At 43.5% G+C, this 24935-nt stretch overlaps 1 protein-coding gene across 2 annotated transcripts in view; it reads right to left on the minus strand.

Annotated features, from left to right (window-relative positions):
• PLS1 (plastin 1) overlaps window positions 1-24935 on the minus strand; it is a 533668-nt gene that overhangs the window by 85046 nt on the left and 423687 nt on the right. For both annotated transcript variants that reach the window (XM_085633623.1, XM_085633622.1), the window contains exons 7-10: window positions 18487-18652; window positions 13789-13931; window positions 6621-6716; window positions 1051-1243 (exon numbers count right to left, since the gene is read on the minus strand). In XM_085633623.1, the coding sequence (XP_085489749.1) occupies window positions 1051-1243; window positions 6621-6716; window positions 13789-13931; window positions 18487-18652 (598 nt within the window). The remainder of the gene's footprint in view (window positions 1-1050; window positions 1244-6620; window positions 6717-13788; window positions 13932-18486; window positions 18653-24935) is intronic.

Below are 24935 nucleotides of genomic sequence, written 5' to 3' on the forward strand. Positions count from 1 at the left end.
GGACATTCTTTTGTGAGAAGGGAAACAACTTGTGGGACCTCTTTTGCAAGAAGGCTTTGTTTCGCCATGAGGAGAAAATTAATATGAGTTTGCCTTTGGGTATATCGGGTAAACTTTTTTCTGTCAGTTAATACAATAGTATTACCTCAGGACCTCTCCTTATTGCTGATCCTGTGATTTACTCAATTGTTGTACGAGTATCTCCCCAGAAATTGTTGCATTCTGGAACATGACCACAGTATCTGAGTCAGTGCCGCATGTATACCACACCCCCGCCAGCATTCTCTCACTCTGGTTGTGTCTGTTGTGTGTAGTAAGTCTGGCATGTAGGATCGTCAACATAATATTTTGAATAATTTTTCTCTACAATTCACAAAAAACACAGAATTGTTTGCCCTCACCAGAATGTAATCCTATTGCTCATCATCTAGTTGTGCCCAGCTCCTTTCTTTATTTTTTTTAACCCTATATCAGAATTCCTTCATTTTGTGACAGTTTTCCAAATTTTTTAATGAGTAACTATCTTACTTAGGGCTTTTACAGTTTTATTTCTTAAGTGTACTGTTGTTTGGTTAGCTGTTGCATTTTCACTATAGACATTTTCTCTACAGAAGGCATTGCTGCCTGAGCCAGGCTATCAAAGTTAAGCCGTAGATTTCTCACAGGATCTAGATTAACTTTGTGGGTTACAGTTTTGGATCTTGTGGTAATTTGGTTACAGCTCTCATCAAGACTGCAGCCTCTCATCCCCAAAGTTTAACACTCCAAATCCCTATGTCCATTTGCAATATTCACCCCATTTCTGTTGTACTTCAACATAATTTGACATTCTTAATCAATGAGCAAAGCAAATTCAATGTAAATGCAAGAAACTCGCAGACAATCAAATATTAAGAAAATGAAAGTAAAGTGGTGTTACACTTTTAAAAGGGTTTTCATACATATTTAACTTGCAATGGGTTAGTTATTATATGAGCTACTACTAAAACAGACACTGCTCAACATTTTCTTTATTAGTTAATGGTGCTATACAAGATCCATGCAACTCACCTTCCAGTAGATTGGAATAGTCAGAGCTGTTGGGCTTGTTTAGGGCAGGGTACATGTTAAACAAGTTCGCCACAAAGGCTGTGTTGAGTTTAGTGTTCCCAGCAACCACATCAGCCGGTGTAACAAACTGTCGGCAGCCCATCCTGTCTGCTTGTTGAAGCATCAGCTCTGCCCTTTTCAGATCGTTTTGCTCCTAACAAGACAAACAGCAATTCACATATTTAAGATTACATTTAAAAGTTGTAACACATGATTTTTGCAGTTATGAGTCACTCAGGTAGATTCCAGAGGACAAAATAAAGCCACGATAGAGTGTTGAGAAATTTTGACTATACAAGTCCTTTATATCGGAGAGAAAACATTTCACACAAAGAGCCCCATTACAAGTTCCCCTTTATCTTCGCGGTGAGATATCGGGTCAAAATTAACAATACCCAGCAGAATCTACCTGTGAGATAATAGAGATTCCAAGTTATTTCCCCCAGAATGGGGATTAAAATGCAGACCAGGTAATGCAGGGTTCAGTTTCACACGTTCTCCCCTTCCAGGGGAAATAACTGGCCCAAATCTGCAAACATTTTCCACATGCTTGCAGCAGGTGGTAACATTTTTGGATGCTTTTTCTTTTCCCCATGGGGGGGGGGCGCAAGTAGCAGGGGACCACGGCAGGGAAGATTCCTTTTAGGTCTAACCTAGGCAGCGCATGTGCTGTCTCTCAAGACATGCTGTATCTACTATATGGGCTTTCAGTACGGCCATCCGTTTCGATTTGTTCCTTGATGTGCCTTTCAAAATGCCTTTGTTTTCTTTGGTGAATAGTTTACATTTGTTCCTCCTTTTGCTGTTTTGATCACACCCTGGAGACTGGCCCTGTTATATGGATCACTGCACTATCGACCATATAAATTAGTTTCGGTGCACTACTTTTTTCTTTTGCCTGGCCTTGTTTTGGCTTTCTGAACTCACTCAGCGAAGGGCTGTAAATCATGTCATTCTCTTGTTTTTCACTGTCTTTGGTTTCACAAGCACTGATTCAGCCTGTGGCTATGCTGTTTTTTATCCTATAACATTTTTGGTTTCAGTAGCTGAAATGTCCAAATCTTAAATAATATACTTACTTAATGGAAGTGTAGTTTAAGAATACAGCCGACAGAGCGATCAACCCATTTACATTGTGCTTTTGACAGTGTGATTATTTGGATACGAGTAAAGAGGTAAACATGCTGTTATTGCTTTGTTTTATGAAAATGGAAGCAGATTTAATTTGTGTGCTGTCAATGTTTGATGCTTTCTTTTAGGTTTCAATCGTTGGTGAAATAAAACTAATATCAAGAGATGCCTCCCTCCTCATGCTCTCCAAAGGCGGCATGATCACGGGTAAGTTTATATGATTTTTTCTAGTGGAACACTACTTGTTTCTTCATCACATTTAGTACTATTATATTTATGTTTCCAATTTTTTAGGTAACTCCCAGCACTTATGGACACATTGAAAGAGTGTTTGTCCTTGTATCCTTTTTTGTGTTAATTACACATTTTCACTTGTACGCAGCAGTATTATAGGTCCTGACGAAAGCTAAGTCTTCTTATAGGCTATATGGCTGAAACATGTTAACCAATCTTTCCATCACCGCAGTTTGAAAATTTGCGACTGCTGGTGCACGTTTCTTAATCCTGGCCAAGAACGTTCTACAATAAAAATAGTCTCTTTTACGTTCCTGAGCTAGTTTTAACTTCACTTACCCTCACATTTTTCTTCTGCGCTGCGCCCTCACTCATACTTTTAGCTTTACATTTGTGGATTTAGTATATCCAACATTACATTTAAAACATCCCTGAGCTCTTCCCTCTCAGTGAGGGGGTTGTAGCCCCCAGAGGAACTAGTTTTTTCCTCTGGGAGGAGAATTCCAAAGGATGAATCATGTCACCTTTGGTGAGTGAGGGATTTCGTCCTATAAAGGGATATGCCCAAACAAATGAGTACTGGGCTTAGATACTGGTTTTGTTTCACCTTCTCTTGTTGTTTTGATTTAACCTTGTTGTAGTGGTTATCCACACTTTCTTAGCTTTTTGACAGACCCCGGGGTTTCGTACTGTTGTTTATGTTGTTTTTTATACTATAACATTTTTGGTTTCAGTAGCTGAAATGTCCAAATCTTAAATAATATACTTACTTAATGGAAGTGTAGTTTAAGAAGACGGCCGACAGTACGATCAACCCATTTATATTGTGCTTTTGACAGTGTGATCATTTGGATATGCTGTTATTGCTTTGTTTTATGAAAATGGAAGCAGATTTAATTTGTGTGCTGTCAATGTTTGATGCTTTCTTTTAGGTTTCAATCGTTGGTGAAATAAAACTAATATCAAGGGATGCCTCCTCATGCTCTCCAAAGGCGGCATGTAATGTGAGGTTACTTAACAATATATATTGCAAGTAGACAGTGCAACACCACCACAGCACCACCTCAGCATTAGCGCAGCACCCCTTCAGCACCCGTCAGCATCACTCAGCATCACCACCTCAGCATCACTCAGCACCACCTCTGCCCCAGCGCACCACTTCAGCACCAGCATAGCACCCCCTCAGCACAGCACCACCTGCGCACCACCTCAGCACCAGCACAGCACCACTTCTGTACCAGTGTATCACCACCTCACTACAAGCGCAGTACTACCTGAGCATCAGCACAGCATTACTCAGCGCCACCACAGCATCACTCAGACCCACCTGAGCACCAGCGCATCTCCTCATCATCACTCAACTCCACCATAGCACCACCTCCGCATCAACACAGCACCACCTCCGCATCAGTGCACAACCACCAACGCAGTCCACAGCATCAGCGCAGCAACACCTCAGCACCAGCGCAGCACTACCTCAGCAGCAACTCAGCACCAATGCAGCAGCACTTCCTCATTAGCACAGCACAATCTCCACACAAGTGCAGCCTCACCTCAGCACCAGTGTAACCCCACCTTAGCAGCAACTCAGTACCACTTCAGCATCAGCGCAACACCACCTCAGCATAAGCTCATCCCTTGAGCACAGCACCAACTCTGCATCACTCCGAATCTCCTCAGCAGTGCCTTAGCACCACCTGAGCACCAGCAGCACCACCACCTCAGCATGACTCAGCACCACCACAGCATCACTCAGCACCAGCACAGCACCACTCAGCACCACCTCAGCATCAGAGCAGCATCTCCTTGGCATCACTCAACGCCACCACAGCACCACCTCAGCATCAGCACAGCACCACCTCTGCATCAGTGCACCACCACCAGTGCAGCAACAACACCAGTGCAGTCCCATCATAGCATCAGCGCAACACCACCTCAGCATCAGCACAGCACCATCTTAGCATCAGTACATCACCACCTCATCAGTGCACTACCACCAGTGAAGCAACAACTCAGCATCAGCGCAGCACCACTTCAGCATCAGCGCAGCATCACCTCAGCAAACCAACTCAGCATGACTCAACACCACCTGAGCACCAGCGCAGAACCTACACATCAGCATGACTCAGCACCACCAGCAGCATGACTCAGCACAGCATAACTCAACACCAGCATAGCATCACTCAACATCACCACAGCACCAGCGCAGCACCAACTCAACACCAGCGCAGCCTCTCCACATCACCAGCGCAGCACCACCTCAGCACCAACTCATCACCAATGCAATACCACTTCTACATTAGCGCAGCACCACCTCAGCACCAGTGCAGCATCACCTCAAGTGCATCACCAACTCACCACCAGAGCACCAGCACCACCTGAACACCACCAAAGCATCACTCAGACTACCTCAGTGTCATTCAGCACCACCTGAGTATCACCTCCCCACAAGCACACCACCACCTCAGTGCCACCTCAGCATCAGCGCAGCACCAACTCGGCACCAGCACAGCACCACCTCAGTCTGCGTTCGGAATCTGGCATCTGTTGATTCTCCCCTAGTGTCTGTCCGCTGCTCGTGTTGTAATTGAGGTAATATTTTACAACCTCCACCCTTCTGTAATTTATCCCCCCCCCATAACAAAAAAAAAGCTATAACAAGCAAGCATTAGAACAAGCAGGAAGAAGTTGCCAGCATTGCAAGGACAAAAAAACTTGAAGACATTTTTTATGTTAATTCTTTTTTAAATAGGGTCGTTCAGTTGCACATAATGTCTTCTCGGTTATATACAAGGTAGCAGAAATGCTTATAAAACCTTTTTATTATAACTTTTCAACATGCTGCACAGCAGCCACAATGCTCTACATCATAACTTGAAGACACAGGCAAAGCTAATAGCTCTGGCTAAACACTTATAAGGTCCCAAAGGCAAGACCTATTGGCTATGTCAATGCTTGTTTACCTCAGCTGGGTGAGCTTATTCTGCCCCACCTGCCCCAAGCGTAAGTGAGTGGGTTGGCGGGAGCCAGGCACAATAGCTGCCTGCAGCTCCACAGGTAAGTCGGGCCCAATGTATCTAGTCCCGGAATTATCATATCCGAAGCTTGCGGACCCAATACTTCTGGGCCGTGGCACACTGGGCAGGATGTAGTTGCCCGAAGTGGTACCCTCCAGGGGTTACTGCTCTGGGCAACTCATAACGGCACCCATAGTGATCATTTTGGCATCCATATTGTTTTGGCTTAGTCGCCTTGACATATATTTGTGAACTAGTTCAAAGCAGGAAGTGTACATTGCCTTTATTAAAAGCTCAAAATGCAAACACAGGATCTTAGTCCTCGAAATCTAAAAGGCTACCTACAGGGGTGGAATTTTGGCACTGAAAATCATAATAATAATTTTTAAACGATAATACTGTAATATTGTAAAGCACACACTACAAAGTAGGTTGCGTCTTTGCACTTGAATAATACAAGTGCTAACTCAGTGGAACTCCTTTTATCAGCCTCCGACCTATAAAGCATAAAGTCAGCTCTGCCAGGATCAAAACCTGCAGCTTACATTCACTAACACATTTCTGCAATGACTGTTCAACCCATGTAAAGATCGTTCAATCCTACCAAAGATCTCCAGGAATAACTGAAAGGATTCAGGGTACTCTTTTTCAAGGAGTATGTCTCCCCAAAATGTGGTTCAGTTGAGTGGATCCATGACCACATTTCAAGCGCTGCAACACCTGGTGTGCCTGATGTGTATTTTTTGGATGAATCCTCCTCCTCCAGGATCATCCCTGGAGTTCTCATTTTATAGTCTCACTCATAATCACAACTCAGATATTTGGATGTGCAAACAGTAATCCTCCCTCAGACATCTGCCAATGTTAAAGGATTCTCACAGTTGACGATCACCTACAATCGGTATGGGTGGGGCCGTCTTATTGATTGGGCACTCTGGGCAGTTGTCCGGGGGCCCATGAGCATAGGGGCCCCATGCAGACCAGAATTTAAGACTAATTTTCCATTAAACATTTTTATTCCTGTGGCTCGTTGTGTAGGCAGGGCCTAGTGCACTGCTTTGCCCAGGACCTATAATGCTGTTAAGACGGCCCTGGGTATGGGTAGTCCTATAGAACCACACAGACAACTTATAGGCTGAAAATACTTACGTTAAATCCTGAAAAGTCGATTTCAACTGGGATACCATCATCCTTGCCTCCTTTGGGTGCAATCTGCTTCAGAAGATGAAAATATGCTCTGGAGTCCTGAAACAGTAATACGGTCAGAAAGTAAAATAGAGGCATGTTCACACAATCATGTCCAACTTTGAAAACATCATTGCACTGGGCTACATCAAAAGGCGAAAAATGAGTACGGCTGTATGCACGTGCGTGTCGTGCGGTGATGCCTTACTGTTTACCATAAATTTGACTACTAGCAAAAAGTTATCTTATTATATTCTGTTACAATTTCCACCCAAATGACACATAATATAACTTTTTTGTCAATTTGTTTAACGCTAGAAATAACCTCGAGAGAGTTTATGGGTACTACAAAGATTGATGTGTTTTCTTCAGTTTCCAGTTTAATATAGCACACATATTTAAAATAAATATCTACACAAACTTTTTCAGCAACACAATATCATTTATGCACTCTTCCCCTACAGTATCTAATACAGTTCTGAATATATTCTCTGATTTGTGTGCAGTGCCAGACAGGCACTGGCTGAAGCCTTTGGAGGCTGGTTCATAAGGCAGGGGCCTGGTGTCTCGGTCACTTTCCCAAGATCCCCAAGGGTAGTTGCTGCCAGAGGCGCAGCTTAGTCAGCGAGATTCAGGGGTGTGAATTGCAAATTACACAATTAAAAAACAGTATGTCAAAGGGTGGAGGGATGACCAAGGATGGGATACACTGTACCTACGAGGGACAGGTTCAATAATTGTTTGCATTAAGTGGTCCTCTGCCTAAGTTCCTTTAAAAAAGATAACCAGTTAAAAACTTTTAGTCAAACAAGAATGAAGAGAAAAATCAACAAAGGCATAGAAGACCCAACTTGAGGCCTCCAGACCCAACTTTCGCAAAGAGGTAGATTGCACAAAGAGATGAAGGGAGCGGAGCAGGTTTGAGCTTTTTTACAATGGCTGCTTTTAGTTGCCTACTTCAGTCCTGTTTGTGTGGTAGGTCTTAACCCTGGACTGGTGTCAATTGGGAGCAGGGCAAGCTGAGCCTACCTCGCCCCCTTCCAATCTATTTGTAACAGAGGGAGGTAGAAGAATCTGTTGGGGAACTTTTTTACAATCACCTGAGGCAAAGGTTGCACTGTATAAATCTATCATACCCTTTTTGGTAAAGGCCAGCTCTATTATAAATAGCTGCGGTGGTACCGCGTCTTTAGAGGAGCTGGGGGATAACCACCAAGATTTGGTTGAAACCCTGGCAGAGTTTTTTTATACTACCACAATCCATAAAAGAAAGGAACAAAGAGGCATTAGTCCCTGGTATAATAGGGCTTGTAGAGAAGCAAGGAACGCCCTGCTGACTAAATTGCACGAGGGCTATATTCCACGCATTAGGGAGGCAAGGGCTTCTTTTAAGAAACTTATTTCACAAGCGAAATCTGAATGGGAAACTGAGAGGTGGCAATCTATTAAGAAAGCCCTGGAAAATAGGGACCCCAGAGGATTTTGGAATCTGGTGAAGACAGGCAAACCCGAGGGTAAGAATGCAATTGAGCCAAACCTCGGGGGGAAGTCTGGTGAGCTCATTTTCAAACGTTAGATACAAAGTCCCAAATAGGAACAGTTGTAAACGGGCCGTCAGCAATTGACTCTATTCCTGTTCCACTTACTGATATCCCCCTTTGTTCTTTGGCTGAGGTGACAATGCCCTTGGCCAAAGTCTTGCCAAATAAGGCACCTGGATTGGATAGGGTCCCAGGAGACCTATTTAAATCCGATCAGGCAGTTTGGGTTCCACATCTGCGGTCTCTCTTTAATGCAATCCTCTATGGCCTGACACCCTCCCAAACGTGGTTGGGTGCCGAGATCATTCCCATTTATAAAAAAGGTTCTCCTTTAGACCCGGCTAATTATAGACCGATTAGCCTAATTGATGTAACCCAAAAGATTTTCGCACGTGTTCTTTTGGGAAGACTGCAGACTTGGTTGGAAGATCATAACATACTCACCCCTCTTCAAGCTGGTTTTAGATCCAAAATTTCAACTATAGATCAGTTGTTTAGATTACAACTGATCTATTGGAAAACCATCACGTTGGAGGGAGGCTCTCTCTACCTCACCTCCTGTTAGAGATGGGAGCTCCAGATTACCTATGTCAACAGTTTAAACGCCTCCATGAAGGCACTTTTGCTAAAATTAGATTTGGGAATAGAGGGGAACTCTCAGCTCCGATTCCCGTAGAGAAGGGCGTGAGACAAGGTTGCGTTCTCGCACCAACCCTTTTCTCCCTCTTTCTAAATGGGCTAATTGAGGATCTTTTATTAGTTAAGGACATAGATTCCCCTAAACTTGCCAACCGCAAAATTCCTACATTAATGTTTGCGGACGACACACTGCTCCTATCTAAAACACCTATGGGGATGCAGCGTGTCTTAGAGAAATTTGGCTTGTTTTGTAAGAAAAGGAACCTTGAGGTGAATATAAAGAAAACAAGGTATATGGTCTTCCATGCCGACTCCACAAACTGCCCTCACCCTAAAATGGACGATAGGCCTTTAGAGAGGGTCCCTGTTTTTGATTACTTAGGCCTTACCCTAAATGATAAAATGGACTGGGGGCCGCAGATTACTAAGGTGAATTTAAAACTTACTCAGGCTAGTGGGGGGTCCTAAAAGTCCATAGGAGTTGTGCCGTAAAGGTTACTGGCCCCCCCGTAGAAATTTATAAAGTCCAACCAAGGGGTGCCACCCTTTATGGAGCTGAACTATGGGGTCACTGCCAGACTAAAACTCTGGCAGTGACCGAAAATAATTTTCTAAGGCAATTCTTGGGTCTCCCTCAAAGCACCCCTTTAGTGCCCCTAAGGATGGATCTGGGCATTCTCCCCATTACCGAAGTGATAGCCTTTCGCCCACTATTGTATTGGCGACGGCTATGGAGTACCCCTGAACTGGCTATTTACAGAGAGGAATTAAAATCAGTCATGCACATTCGGGGGGTGGGAAAAATCCCTTGGCTGTCCTATATTCGGGATGCCTTCCGTCAAATTGGGAGGCGTGACTTGTGGTCTTCACCCGAGGAATCATGTCTTGATATCTCTAAACAATCACTAACCTCTGCTCTTAAAGAATACCGACTGATATGTATCACTAGGGCGACTGAGACATCTAGTTTAACCTCCAGGTTTTTAGATGTTAAAATAGATTATGAATTGGAGCCAGCCCTAGATCTCATTCAACCCTTTCTAGCCAAGAAACTGTTCCTCCAATTCCGACACGGGACGCTCTCCCTTTATGCATTTACTAACAACTGGGCGGGGGCCAATAAATTATTATGTCCTGGGTGCAATGAGACAGAAGAAACAGAGACCCATGTGATCTTTTTTTGCCCTGCATACAAGGCTGCTAGATCTAAATGGGTTCTTCAACTTTGTAGAAACTTGGGAATCAGAAATTTTAGAGAGGTTTTTAGGCTACTAAAGTATGATACACATCCGGTCTTTGTTGCTGCTATATCCAAATTCCTTTTTGCTCTGTGGTGCAAACGCAGATGTTTAGTGAAAAGTTAGGGTTGAGACCCGGATGGTGTTGTTTTAACTGACTCTCTTTTCCTTGATCTTAAATGTTATTAACTGATGTTTGCATTTTAATTTATGTTTATTAGCTTATTTATGTTTTTAAATGAATTGTGCCAGAGGTTGACATTTTTCCTTACGTGGATAATATTTGTTTTAACTAACATACCGCTCCACGCTTAAAGTTTGTTATGATTTAATAAGCTATGTCAGTGAGAATCTTTCTTTTTATTGCCATTTTCCTCTTAATTGGATTTAAAACGTAAAAAGTTTTATTATCTGTCCCTACTTTCTACCTTTTTTTATGATGCTGTATTTCTAATGCTATTTTATTGTGCTTTTATGGCAGTAATTGCCGAAATAAAGTTTTTTTTGATTGATTGGTAGGTCTTAATATTTCACTTACCTAATTATCTTTGAAATGTGTTAGCCTATATTCTAAGTTGCATGATTACTTCCACCACACCCTTTCCTCTAGCTGGGTATGTCCAAATATAATTGGGTTTAGATCTGATAATTCCCTTGAAGACTAAACCAACATAATCCTTCCAGTCTCTTCCTAAGTGAATTTACCACTTAAAAAACACAAATAACGATAAATGCCATTCTCCTTCCAATACATATTTGAGCACTATGGATTGCCATCTTTTTGTCAAGTCAGGGTTGGAGGCCTCAGGGGCGTGGCTTTCATTGGTGCTGCAGGTGCAGTGGATCCAGAGGCCTGAGGTCCCCACTAAACCCTAGTTATTGTTGTATTTTACAGTCCAAAGAGTGGCCGGGGTCCATTTCCTTCCTTGCACTGGGACCCATGACACACTGTCTGCACCACTGGGTGGAATAATAAATCTATGTCCTATTACCCTGCTTTTCCAGTGTCAAATCATGACCAATTATTTGGCGTCCAAACAAAGCAAAATCTACCATTATGATTAATATCCGAGATCTTCAGGCCAGATTACTCTGACAGCTGAAGAGAGATTGGCGCTATCCATTCCAGATTCTCAAATAAGTGATTTATTTTTCCTAAAATGGAAGTCAAAAACGTATTCTTCATTTGATCGATATATAGAAGAAGGGAGCTAAAACCAAACTACAGGTGAAGTGTTTACTGACTAATCAGTGCTTAATTTGTAAATAAATAAATTCATATATACGTGCAGAGAACAAGGCTTTTCTAAGGAGCCCTCAGCTGCCCAACGCAGGGTTTGCTGACTAACAAGGTTGCCTGATCTTGATTCCACCTCACATCTCTTTCGTCCACCACCCTTCTCTCCCTGTCTCTCTATCTCAGACTTACGTGTTCTTTTTGTCCATTTTACGCCTTGTCAGTTTTCCTGTGGTATCTTCCTACCTCTTATGCCTGTCTTTGTCGCTGTGTCAAATTTTGATGATGAAAAGTAAGTCTTGGTACCCAAAAATGCAGAGGCGTAGCAAGGGGGTGTGGTCCACCCCGGTCGGCACGAGTTTTAGGGGCAGCGGCCTCCCCCGCTCTCACATGCATTTGCCACGGCGGTAAATGCAGGAATCGCCAGCACCCCCCCCCCCTATTTTTACTTGATTATTTTGCTGAAAGGTGAATCATTAATGAATGAATACCTTCCAACCAACATATTCTAGACTCGCCTTACATTTATTAAAGGGTTTGACTGGATACATCTGGAACTTACTGGCAGAAGAACCAATTTATCAATGAAATGATCATTCTGTCTGGTATATAACCACGTTTATGACTTTTTGACAAAATACTGCAAAAATGTGATATAAGTGAAATAATACAATAATCGAGGAATTATTTATCTTCTAAATTGAGGGAGCTTCAAATACTATTTGCTTATGTAGTTTTAAAATCTAGATTTAGGTTTAAAAGGCATAGGGCCATAGTCCCGTTTGCGACCGGAAAATTGCTTTTTGGAATGTACAAAGACCAAATTATATATATATATATATATATCTATATCTATATCTATATATATATATATATATATATATATATATATATATATATTTCATTTTCCGATTGCTCCTTCTGTCTCCCCACGCCCCAGGCAGGCAGGTCGTACGATGTCGGCGGAGCGCGCCGACTTCAAAATTATCAAATGTAGCAAGTATAACGACCACCACTGAGCTTTTTCAATCACCAGATCTAATTTATTAGGTTTCTAATAAATTAGATCTGGTGATTGAAAAAGCTCAGTGGTGGTCGTTATACTTGCTACATTTGATAATATATATATATATATATATATATATATATATATATATATATATATATATATATATTTCTTATTTTTTTTTTCAACAGTAGACTAGCCTAACATCAGTATTTGCAGCAGAATTCAATGTATGCCTGATAGTTACTTGTTCTTGAGGTGCTCTCGTTTGATCCCACTTGAGGCTAAAAAGCTACATTCCATTTGATGTTTTTGGCCCTTGAACATCGGGTGCAGACATTCAGTAAATACAACGCCTGGCCCTAAAATCCCAGGAAGAAACATTCAGTAACTGCAGTGGTGTGAAGGGTTATATATGAATTTTATATATGGTTATTATACGCTGTGCATCATGGGCATAAATGAATCAATTAATCCACTCATTCAATGACCTTCAAAGACATGCCGATACAATAAAGTAAACTTCAACCAGGAAGTGACAGAGCAGAGTGAAAAAGAAAGAAATGACCAGGTTTTAAATGTGTAGGAAGAAGGGCTCCCACCAATGCAGTCTCTTGGGACACAAGGAACGATTAATACTTTAGCAAAGGATGATCCAAATGTCCTGGAGGCCTCACATTGAGGAAATCTATGGCAAATAAAGAGATGGCCATCCTCGTGAACTGCCTGGAGACGGACACACTGGCCACTCAACATCATCCTTTAATAAGCAGAGAGCCACTGAAGGTTCGTAGGATGAAAGGAATAAGTGCCACTAATCTCCCTGCTGTGTTTTGTATAATTTCAGCCTAAATAAATGTGTTTCATTAGGCAGCACAAAGAGAAACCATGACTTGGGTAACAACAGCTTCACCTCCCCCCCCCCCCGCCCCTATTAGGGCGTAGGAGAGTCGCCCTCCTGCTGCCAGTGCAGCAAAAGTGAAAAATAAAACGATAAAAAAATGAATGACCGGTTTATTTTTCACTGCTCCCAGCCCGAGCAGTGTTTGGGGGCGGGCCATTGCTGCTGAGGGGCAGCAGGGGAGTGGTGCTCACTCCACTAGTTTACACTGCGCATGTCACTTTGGCCAGCAGTCTTGCGACAGCCAGCCTGACAAGCTCAGTGAAAGCCTCTCCACCTAGCTGTCTCAGACAGCTGGGTGGAGAGCATCAAGGCAGCCCGCTCCAGCCAATCCTGGCGCTGCTCTCATGCTGCTCATCTGCACACATCTCCAGAGAACGTTGCATTACACATTCTTTAATGTTGAGAACCTTTCGTCCAAAAAAGTATAGTTTATGAACTTTCTAAGAAAGTTAGCTTCTATAATGCCCTATTTGCCTTTCTGTGTTTCTCTACAGAACACACCTACCCGGCTAGATGTACTCAGCATTTGCCAGATTACTGTCTCCTTAGACTCCCACTCAAACCTACCTTTATGTCATTGTTGAAATTGTTGATTTTTTGCCATCCCGCATTCTCCAGGTGGTAGTTGACCCAGCGAAGCAGCAGATCTTCTGGGGACAGCGTCATCAAGTGGTCTAGTTCTTCACCTTCACTTAGCAAAGCAATTAGGGCTACAAGTTAAAGACAAAAGCGGATAAAAAATGAGTAAAGCTTACGGTCGTCTGGAAATTAGTAAAAACAGCAAAACTCAAACCTGATCTACATCATGTAGGATCAAAAACAATGGTTTTTGCCAATATTACACATCGCCGTGCCAATGGTTGACAAATGACAGACGTCTCTGTGCAGTGTACCAGATGCATTTCGTATGCCACGTCTTTTACAGCAGTTGTAAGTATTCAACAAACTAGCACTGGCAAAGCCAATAAGTCTGACTTCTTATGAGGGGATATGTTTGGTAAACGTAAGGCAAGTTTGTGTATCTTGGTCCCAGCTGTTTTAGAAAGAAAATCTCACAATAAAGCAGGTTGTCACGATCTACAGGTAATCTCAGAGTGATGCCAAGTCTGGCGCCTCAGGAAATCTGATAATGAAGATGTGTGAGGCTAGGTGGTTCTTTGCTGTGGGTCTCTGGGGGGCAATCTCCTTCTTGTAGACTGGACGAGCTAGGTTTTCCTTCCTGCCCAGAATCCACCTACATCCTTAGGCTTTTTAATACAATTTTTATAAGTGTGGTTACCCCTGGTTGGATCTGCTTGTGATACAGTAGAATTCTCAGATCCCTTATTTCTGTTCAAGGCCTTCCTTGTCCTCTTCACTTGGTGCAGTATTTTGAGAAGGAAGAACTGTATGTCTTGTTGGAATAAAGGTCCTACTTACATTGTCCTCAGCAACATCCTGCCTTTAAGTATTGTATTCTCGACTACCTTGTATGTTTTCCCACATTGGTCTTGATATCCGTGAGCCCACTGTATGTGAGCCCCAATAATATTGCTAACACCAGCAGACAGCTACGCTGTGATGGGATATACCCATCACATGTATCTCCATCCAGATTGATGACTAACTACTTTTCCATCACCACGCTATGGCTTAAGTAGGTAGTAGCTTACTAATATGCAAGAACAGAGAGAGGCTTGTTTACCTGTACCCTTAGGAGAGGTGTCTACCAACACTCTTGGTAAATTTGTGCATTGTCACAAAATGTACTTCCTTCAATTCCCCTGGAAAGTGTTTGGTGAAGTGGGGATGCAAATAGTGAATAGAGACTGCCTGTGAATTGTGTTCTCTAAAGGGACATGTGCAAGGGAAGACAATATGGTGGTTCTCTGCAACAGTGCAAAGGCCATTCTCAGGTCCATGTCCCTGGCGTCTGACCTACATATTGTTTACAAAAATATCACTGCATCAGCTGCACACTTTCTATTATTAACTCTGCTGGGGTGATATTTTTGTAAGCAACATTTAGGACATTATATTTTCTGCAGACAGTATTTAGGCCTCAATATTCCAGTAGCATATGCCTTAGAGACTGCTACAGTACTTCACTCTGGTTTGGGTTCTAGGCTGCAATCAACATTGGTTTAGCCACTTAGTCAATCCAGTCCCGATCTATCTAGTCAAAGCAAATCCCAGCTTGGGATCTCAGCTCTATGCCTTCTTAAATACACCTCCTCATGGCTATCCAATGCCTCCATCTTTGTATAACGGTACAGGTCACACAGCAATAGGGACTCTGCTCAATATCATGCCACCCCCACTATCAAACACATGTTGCTCATCATTTTATGTTGTCCCATCCCATTAATATAAACAAATGCTCGGAAAGATATCCTATGAACTGAATGACTACAAATATAGATTTTGAACTTGGCATGCTGCAAGATTGGAGCTGCCCTCTCCCTCCGCAGTGCAGCAAGTCTACCAAAATAAATGGCTCTCTCGACAGTGCATTCACTTTGGAAGAAGGTCTGCAGAACAACTCAGAAAATAATTTTGCCCAGAATGTTGTGTTCTTGTTGAATTCAAGTCTAGATCTAATGCTATGGATGTACAAATCCCCTGTTTCTCCCAAAGCTACCCTGGTTTAGTGGACAAATAAAAGGTGTAGCTGACTGAGACCTGCATGGAAGATGACTTACAATACTGAGCCTGCCCAAAAGCCACAAGGATCAGCACCCTAGTTGGCTGTACATAAATAAAATATAAATGTCATCCTGGGTTGTTGAAGATGTCTGGAGACTATCAGAGGAAGATCAGAGGAATGTTACTGAATAGTGAGCCTGCACCACCCACTGTCTAATGAACTTATGTAGCACCGTTTCCTAAGCCCACTCTAGAGACCAGTGGGTGTTCTGTTGGCTAAGGTTGGTCACTTTAATTTCAGAACCAGATGAGCCCTCAAACTAAGACATTCAGTGCTGGCGATATGAACATGTAAAGGCCAGGTAGACCCTAGCCCTAGACAAGTGCCACAACAGTACCGCCTTTTTACCTTGGATCAAGAATACCAGAAACATTTGAAAGGTCAGTTTGTTGATTTGGGATGATGACCACAACATTGCCCTGGTCCACTGAACTATCTTACTTCAACTCAGCAGTGATCAAACTACAGCAAAGGGAGATTGACACGAGTCCTGAATATTCAGACAACTATTCCATATTCACTGAGAATATGGGAACCCTAGTATAGTAGACCTGGCAAGATTCGAAGGAATCTGAGTTCTTGTTACCCCTTTCCATAAACTAGCATTGCCATTAGAACCCTATGCCAGTGTCATCACTTTTTTGCTTAGATCTGTAAATGCTGATTTAAATAAAGACCTGTAGATTAAAAGCTGTAGCTCCGACTGTACAGTGACGTTCACTGACTTTTGCACGGTATCTAGGCTCCAAATGCTCCTCCCTGTTAAAAGTGCACTTTAACTTTTTGACCACCCTATCCCATGATCTTTAAGACTCAAACAATACGTGGCATTCAGGGAGCAGGGCAAGTAACCAATCCATTGGGAGATAAGTGGCAAATGACAGTTACTCAAGAGAGGAGGTTCCTATAACCAGTGGTTTCCTTTATGGTAGGAGATAAGCTATGACGGGCCCATTGTCCGTCCATCCATTTTTCCAATGTTCTGGCAAAGGTTTAGAGGGAGAACAAGTGCTAATATTGGTGTTTCTCTGGTGACCTTTCATGCCTTAGTGTCTAGTTCTGATTCTCCACGGATAGTACCACCATCTCCAACTTTAATCTAGAACCTTCTTCATCTCTGGACATGACCCACTATCTTCACCTCTCACTATGGAAGTACGGAATTATTCCTTAAGCAAAGTAGATTCTTTAGGAATGTATTGATTGCTATACAGCAGTTTGCTGCCAAAACAGATGCCTGCAATCTCATCTGCGGAGTTCCGCAAGGATCCTCCCACTGCCTGACCCTTTTCAAAGCATACATGATCCCTCTAGCCAGCATCATTCACTCTCACAACATCGTCTTTTTCTGTCTTCCACAGGTTCAGCAGTGTTTTGTTATCCAGGGGTTCAGTACCAGCCTGAAGATGGAGGGCAATTTATTATCCACCCCTTAAAACAGTTCTGGGTAGATCTCCCACTGGGGTTGGAGCCAGGCAGACTAGAAGGACAAAAGGGAGGCAATACCCAGGTGTGAGCTACATCTGCCAATGACAGGGTAGTAATCCTTTGAAGCTCTAGAAGGGACTGGGCACAGCCACGAGGCCATCCTGCTGAAGGAAAACAAAACACCTCCATACACCCAAAGCACTTTGTCCACTGTCTGGAAGCAATACACATCTCACTCCAGGGAAGCCATGAGGGGTCAGATGACAGCTGGACACTGGCAGGAAAGCCTTTTGGTTCTGGGCAGAAAACATATAACTTTCTAAAAGTTTATTTTCCTTCATAGTAATATAAAATTCAACCTTCCCATTAAATTGAAATTAAAATTACTATTAATGATTCTTTGAACCATTTTTCTAGCTATTCCCAAACTGAATTCAGCACTTAGTCAATGTAATAGTGTACATCTATGTTAGCCTATGGCAGAGTCAGCCTTGCCACAGTGAAAAATGACTTAAGAGGTTTTTCATTACCAGGGTATCTAAAACATTAAACATACTTGTTCTATTTTTAAATACCATGCACTCTGGCCCATGGAAAAATAAGGCTTACCTTAGGGGTGACTTAGAAGTGTTAAAAAGGAAGGTTTGGAACTGCCATTTTGACCTGTCAAAATAAACCTTTTGACAGGTCAAAATGGCAGTTTCAAAACTGTACCACCACACTGAAGTGATGGACCTGGAGACATTTGATGTTGTCACTTTGTTGATTGCATAATAAATTCTGCAGCCCACTAGTGGCAGTTAACGTACAAGCGTACAAGCCTGGGTGCACAGAGTAAAATTTACTGGTGACTCATAGGGAAGTTAATTGTGCCAATCAGGGATTTAGACAATTCCAAGTGTTTTAGGGGTCAAAGCACACGCACTGGGGCTTGGTTAGCAGAGTCCCAGTATAGAGAGTCAAAAAACCCGCATCTTGAGGCCACAGAAAATGGGGGGGATTATCCAAAAAGAAGCATTTTCCTACACTCACTATGCCCCTTTATGTGCTGTTTCTTTTGCAAAGCATTCTTTCCTCAAAATGTACAGTTTGTCACCTTGCTTTGTGTAATCAAGATAACATTTCACTATTGCTTTTATTTTGTTGCACACCTTCATTTCTGGAGATTTCGATGTCTGCAAAGAGTCCTGCTTTGATGATCTGCCACAGCAGCCCCAGGACCAAGTGCGGCTTCCCCTCCTGCAGATCTTGTGAGCCAATGTTCACCACTGTGCAGCCAATGGCGGATGCCGAATTCAGTGCAAGATTCAGGTTTTCCTGATGGAAAAATACAAAACGTGCATAATGAAAAAAAAGCTTCAAGGCCCACATAAACACTACACAATCCTGTTTGAGCTTACTAAAGTCGTTGTAATGAAAGACTCAAGAAGGCCTGGAAGAGCATATGCCAAAAGGCAGGCAGTTTAACAAACACGAAACGTCACATGACACTATAACATAAGAATGTGGTGACAAGACATTAGATCTAACTTAATGGAGAACAACTCAAATGGGAAAACGAATATAGCGCAAGAGCAACAAACTGCATGCACGAATCGTTAATCAACACACACTGATGGGAGTACAGACACAGATTTAACCAGACACAATGGGCAGTTGTCCAAACTTAAACCCTGAGAACAAAGTGTTAAGGAGAGGTACAGAGGGAAAATGGGAAAGGAGAATCCTCTCCTTGGCTTAAAGTTGAAAGATAAAATGGTTATCTAAGAGGGCTAGCTTGCATATCAGAGAATTATTCTCAAAACATTGTATTGGTATTTAGTGGTACTGTAGGAGACACATAAATGGAACCAGCTCTAGTTCTTTAAGTCATATTCCAAGATGTGAGTAAGGAGAAGAGGGCAAGAAAACAGACATCCCAACAAAGTGGCACAGTGCCGTACCACACAGCAAAGCTACCATTGGAGCAGCGGTGCCAAAGCTGAGAGATGAGGGAGCACCGTTGCACCGGCTGCTTCAGTGCTTGGCTAGCCCAGGCCGTTGTATGACAGAGGCACGCATGGTCCCAATCACGAATGTGTCTAACCATGCATTCCTTTACCATGGAGGCATTTACCACACATGCCTTTACACGCAATTTTGTTGTAAAGGCATGATTGGTAAAGGGATATGCGTGGTAAAGATCACCACTACCCCTACCCTCACCCCCACTCCCTGCCCTTAGCCCTAAAATTCTGTTCCCCTGCATCACCCCGAATCCTAGAACATACCCCACCCTGCCCTTTAAACTACCCCTTCCCCACCCCTGCTCTGATGCCTTAATCCCTGTCCCTACCAAAACCTCGCGAAGCCAGCCCCCCACCCGGAGCCCTAAAACAGCCCTAAAATGTGCCCCGTGCTGCCCTTAAACTACCCATATCCCCACCTTGAGGCATAAATCCCTGACCCCCTTTAAAGAAACTACCTGACCCCTCCTCCCTGAGCCCTAAATCCCACCCCCAACCCTAAAATCTCCACCCTCAAACCCAGCCCTGTCCCTTAAAACTACACCTCCCCCCACCCTGAACCCTAAAACCCTGCCCCCTTTTAAAAAGGCTGCCTCGACCTCTGGGCCCTGAACCCTAAAACCGACCACCACCCCTAAAAACTACCCACAAACCTGGCCCTGATCCTTAAAACTACTCTGACCCTCTCCCCTGCGTCCAGAGCTTCCTGTTCCGATGCTTCCTCATCCTTTCCCAGTCCATCCGGAGGGACACTAGAGCGCTATCTGCCTTAACCGCGCACATGCATGGTTGAGGCAGATGCGTGGTTCAGGCAAGCGTGCTTACGCTTGCGGGGAATGAGTGCCTCAGCCCGCGTGTAAAGGCCGTTTACCAGCCCGAACAGCACAATTTCATCTACATAATGCAATATCTGCCTTTGTAAAGTACACCTTAACTGGTGTGTATCTTGATGCTGACGTTTATTTTTACCAAACTCAACTATACTCCTTTTCCTTTTATCCAACTCTGGAAGATGAAAGGCTGGGTGAAATTCGAACCAGTTACCATGGAGTCAAACACATATCCCTACAGAGGATACCATAGTCCACTGATCCATAAGATCTGCTTTCCCTATTTACCTCAGGCTGTGACTGGCCTGGCAGCTTCCGGCTGTGTAATAAACCAGCATGGCTGCCAAGTAGGTTTACAAGTCCTTTTAAATGTTTCTTGTCCTTTCACTTTGCACATGTGTACCTCATATTCTAAGGGTCAGAGTGACATATTCATTTGCACGTGTACGTTTGGTAACACATACAAACAGTTTTTACAAGCTTTTTACGGGTGTAAAACAAGTCCACAAAAGCCAACACTCGTAAAAAAATGACTCGCAGGAACATTTTTCATGTGAGAAAATATACTCACGTGACAGGGAGGAGACGTTGATGGACGAGAACGTAATGAAACGTTTGTGCCTACCGAAAAAATGAGTTTCTTTGTGGGCGTTCACATGCTTTTTCAGTCTGATTCATTCTCTCACCCTGGACACAATCCTAGATTTACTCTTCCAGGGCACAAGTAAATACCTTTTCACGATGTGAATGGGCTGGGATTGCCCCAAACGTGTAATTGGCCACATTCAAAGTCATTCAACTTGCTTTACTGAATCAAAAGTACAATATCGCGCGCGGAAAGCCCTTCACATGCATGCAGCTAGGAATTCTCAAACGTTTTCCAGGTGCATTTTCAGAAACCTTTCATAACTTCTAAAATGTGTAAACCTGCGTCCATGCAAGGTAGTAAAACTGAAGGTGAAGGGTTCAGATTTATTTAAAATAAAAATATGGTCCTATGGGTAGATTTAGGGCCCTGGTGGGAGGTAGTGGAAGAACACCGCCTGTTACTCCTTCACTCAGAGCTTTGGAAACACTTCTTTGGCTCCTAGATTAGATGTGCAGAAAGAACCTGCTTCTGCAGGCCCCACACTGGGCAGGCATTAGCAAAATGGAAAACTCGAAAACCTTGTCCGAGAGCTTGCACTGGATAAAAAAAGTCAAGAAATGCTGTATGTCCAGAAGGTATGTAAGGGTGCGTAAAAGAGTACCACAGGAGCACTACTTTACGTACTCCAAAATGCCATTTGTGAATGGACCCTTTTTATTTCACCTGACTTGAGTGCACATGGGACAAAAGAGTGTGTGATGACATTTAATGCCAGTGGGTGCTGCTCTCAAACTGCAGAGCTTTAAACAGTGTGGGTTAATAAATAACTACTGCATGTTAGCTCTTGAGGGCGGGGACCCAAGTGTGTGATATGATTTGTAGAGCAATGAGCACAAGGTGTGTACTCTGCAGACAATATTTGGTGTTATAATCCTCCTTGCCGCCTAGGACAACCCCTGCACTCTGTAGATTGCTCCACAACAAAAGAGAGCATTAAATAGATATTCAGGGAGAAGTTTTTCAAGATTAAATATTACATTACATTAAAAAGAAAAGGTCCTCAACTGAAAGCTCAAGAAAAAGATTTCAATTCCTAGTTGGTGTTTTTAAAGTGCTAGTGCCCAGAGGAATCTCATGACGCTGGTAAGCTCCAAGGAAGCTAGTAGAAGGACACAACAGAGCTGCAGGTTTCATTGCACTGGTAAACCCCAAGATAGTATGATATTTACAAGAAGGAACTACACTAAATAGGAATACTGTATCTGTAGAGCACAAATGTAGTTGAAAGGAAGCGGAGCGCTGTACAGGATAAGAGCCAAAGACGCAGACATGAGTAAATGATGGGGTATGTGGGTTCTTGGGGTAAAGTGGACATTTACTGTATAGTGCCCTTTAAAGAGGTGTGTCTTCAACTTTTTCCTACATTGGAGCAGCGTTGGGGCCATCTTGATGAATTTAGGATGGTGTTCCAGGTCATGGGTGCACTTCCCCAGTCTGATGGTGTTCTGCTTGCTGGTTTGTCAAGAGCCACTAGAGGTGGTCAGCTTGTCAGCCAGATAGCCGGCTATGCTGTTCGTGCTGGCGTTCTAGGTTATGCAGGTGGCCTAGAGGCGGTTTGGGTTGAAAAGAGGAGTTCCCTCATGGTGATGTGGTCATATTTCTTCTAGCCCTCAATACATTCATGCGGGATACCCTTTGGAAAGGCCAGGGTGGAGTCTAGGAGGCGTGGAGCAGGGTGTATGCACCATCATAATGCAAGAGTTGGGGGGCTCAGTGCTTAATTTGTAAAATAACATGTCATGGAACTGAATGTTCCACCTCATGCCACTTTCTTCAACCACCTCATGTTCCTTGCAACCTTATTTCATTGTGGCAGGCTCATTTTTTATCCCTGCATCCTCCCTTTGTCACTGTTTTTCAGTTTTTCTTTTCCGCCTCCTTTCCCCTTTTTGTGTTTTTCTCTCTCTTGCTTTGGGTCAAAGTCTAATGAGGAAAATTAAGTGCCGGTCTCCAAAATGAGCTCCGGTGAGTCACACCCGCAACCACCGGCTCAACTGATGTACTGAGGAGACTTGAACAGTAGGTTTGAAGTCACTTTCTAGGAGGAACTGCTTTTCTTTGTTTAGTTAAGTATGGTTTTATAGGTTTCCGAAATACTCACAAACAAATCTCACTGTGGACAGAACAGGTCATTCCAGTCTGAATGCCAAGTATCAGAGGCCTCCGCCGCCCTTCCTTTGCCTCTTGATGCAAAACCTGAAATTAAACTTGCGTTGACAGTTTTAAGAGGCCTTTGAGGTTGATAGTCTAAAATGCTGCCTTTCATAAATGGTGGGTAGGGTCCATAATGGGGTTTGTGGACCACAGAGTGCGACTGGCAAACAACTGTCTGCTCTATTGGAAGCCAGTAAAGGGATTAAAGGCGGTGAGATACCTTGCTGCACTTGTGCCTGTCCACTACCAGCGTGGCAACAGTAGTTTGGATGTGCTGCACTTTTTGGTACAATAGGTTGTCATGTGGAACAGGAGAAGGGAACTTCACACAGGCACTGGAAACTACATGGGGACTTCCAGGGTCAGATCTGATACACGCTGCTCTAGTCACTGCAGGGCTGGTACTGGACTTCAAGGTCAAATGAAGTCCAGCCATATAAAGCTCATTTGCACCTGTAGATGGGTGTAGCAACATCAACTGCTTTGACTCCCTTACTTTTTATATATATTCGCAATCATACTTGATCCCTCATCTTTGTTGTTTCTTTTCATTATTGGTTTTCCTTAGTCCTTCCTTTGTCCCCATACCTGGACTGTGTTCCTGTGTTCTACCTGTGTTCTCTTGTATTGACTTTGCTCTGGAGATTTCCTCTGTGAATGACATCATATCTCAGCTTTTTTCGGGCTATGGAGTTCGTTCCTTCTTTGGTTCTTGGGCAATGTTACAGGTTTGCTTGGGGCTGGTTACAGTGAGACTCCTCAGGGTAAGGGTAAGAAACTATTATTAGCACCTTTATTCAATGTGAGTTACCTATTTCTGGCCACATACTCACTGTACTCTCTCTATCTCTTTTGACGGATAAGTGGTGCTTCGCATGTGTGGTCGGTGATGCTGTGTCAGCCTGTAACCTAGAGAATCATGTCCTGTTCTTCTCCCACCCAACCCGCTGGAAAGAATGTCTCTCTCTTTCTCTCCCATACCCCCTTTGCCCTGCAAAATAGATTTTCCCCACTTCACTGGAGTCAAATACAGGAAGTGGGTAAGCCTACGAGGGGAAATGGTGGAATTGGCATCAGTGCCTGGTATTGCAGATGTTCAAGGGTTTTGACACACAGAGCAGGCAGGTGTTACTGGGCCTCAAACATTGGTGTTGAGGTCTTTTGCTACTGATGTCCTCAGGCCTATCCTACTGTGGTTGGGCAAACTGCGCCAAGTCCAACCCCTTCATCACTTAACTCTCAGCGTAGCGAGGCCGAGCAGTTGCAGGTTTTTCAGGGAGGTAGCATGGGGTGCTTGAGCTCAGCGTTAAGCAATCAACCAACTGACACAATAACTCCAATGTCTAGCCCTGAGCTTGCCTTTTAACGTTTAGGAAAATAAAGTACTTTCAGTCACACTAAATACTAAACAATCCAGTTTGATGTAATCGTTATATTCCCTAGGTGTGATTCTTCTGCAAGGTGCTACACCCTCCATGATCCCTTCACTAATTCCTCCAGGGTGGCTCTTTGCCACTGGGTCCTCTGTTCTCCTTGGGTAGGCACAATTGAGTCCTTGATTGTCTCTTTATCTCGGGCGTCCCTCCCATGTGTCTGCTGCAGGCAAGGAGCAAGCTCATGGGGCAAGCTTGGTGCGAGTAATGTACCTCTGCAAGCCCTTGCGCCTACTTCCCTTGAGTCAGGAATAGTTCCAGCCGTGACAGTCTCTTACTGTTGCGATGATGCAGCCCCATCTAGGCAGAGGACAATTGCAGCCCAGCCTGGCCCACGAGTTGTCATGGCAGCCGAGGTCTTGATCAGACTGGCAGTAGGAGCAGATTTGACCGCGTCTATGACCATCGCTGTAGTTGCATCCCTGGACAGGAATACGTTGATCACAGGAGTGCTGACCCATCTGGGCCTACGACAACCACAGCAGTTGTATCCCTCCTCTGCCGCACTATGTACGCTGTGATAGTGTT

The sequence above is a fragment of the Triturus cristatus genome, chromosome 11, assembly GCF_964204655.1.
Source record: "Triturus cristatus chromosome 11, aTriCri1.1, whole genome shotgun sequence".
In the NCBI taxonomy this organism is placed as follows: Eukaryota; Metazoa; Chordata; class Amphibia; order Caudata; family Salamandridae; genus Triturus; species Triturus cristatus.